General features: G+C 48.1%; 1 protein-coding gene across 1 annotated transcript; it reads right to left on the reverse strand.

The window, feature by feature from the left end:
- Positions 1-28: 28 nt before the first annotated feature.
- On the reverse strand, positions 29-265 carry CSUI_011438 (polycystin cation channel protein; the record flags this gene model as incomplete). The annotated part of the gene is made up of 1 exon (XM_068071536.1): positions 29-265. A coding segment is annotated over one exon (237 nt), but the record flags the coding sequence as incomplete, so codon positions are not given.
- Positions 266-345: the final 80 nt, after the last annotated feature.

The raw sequence follows: 345 nt of genomic DNA on the forward strand, positions 1-345 counted from the left end.
AGCCGAAGAAAGCGACGATGACTACCACGGCAGCAAGGAAGAGTTGAGTGCCTGCACCTGCAAGAAGCTCTACGAGTTTGCGTGACTCCTGAAAGATCTCCGGCACAGCTCGCATAAGAGTTAGGAATCGTAAAGCTGTGAAGAGTAGAGCAAGGACACTGGCTATCTTAGCATGAAAGAGAGTCTCTGCCTTGGTCTCTATAGCTGAAAGAAGTCTTAAAAAGCGCGTCAGAGATTCTGCTGTCGGAGGAGGAGAATTCTCCTTCCCTACACACCACAAGACAAGACACACACATACGCATGTGCCAAAGACCAATCAGACGAAAAAGAAAGAGAAAGAGAGAG

Source organism: Cystoisospora suis (genome assembly GCF_002600585.1).
Source record: "Cystoisospora suis strain Wien I chromosome Unknown contig_11820, whole genome shotgun sequence".
In the NCBI taxonomy this organism is placed as follows: Eukaryota; Apicomplexa; class Conoidasida; order Eucoccidiorida; family Sarcocystidae; genus Cystoisospora; species Cystoisospora suis.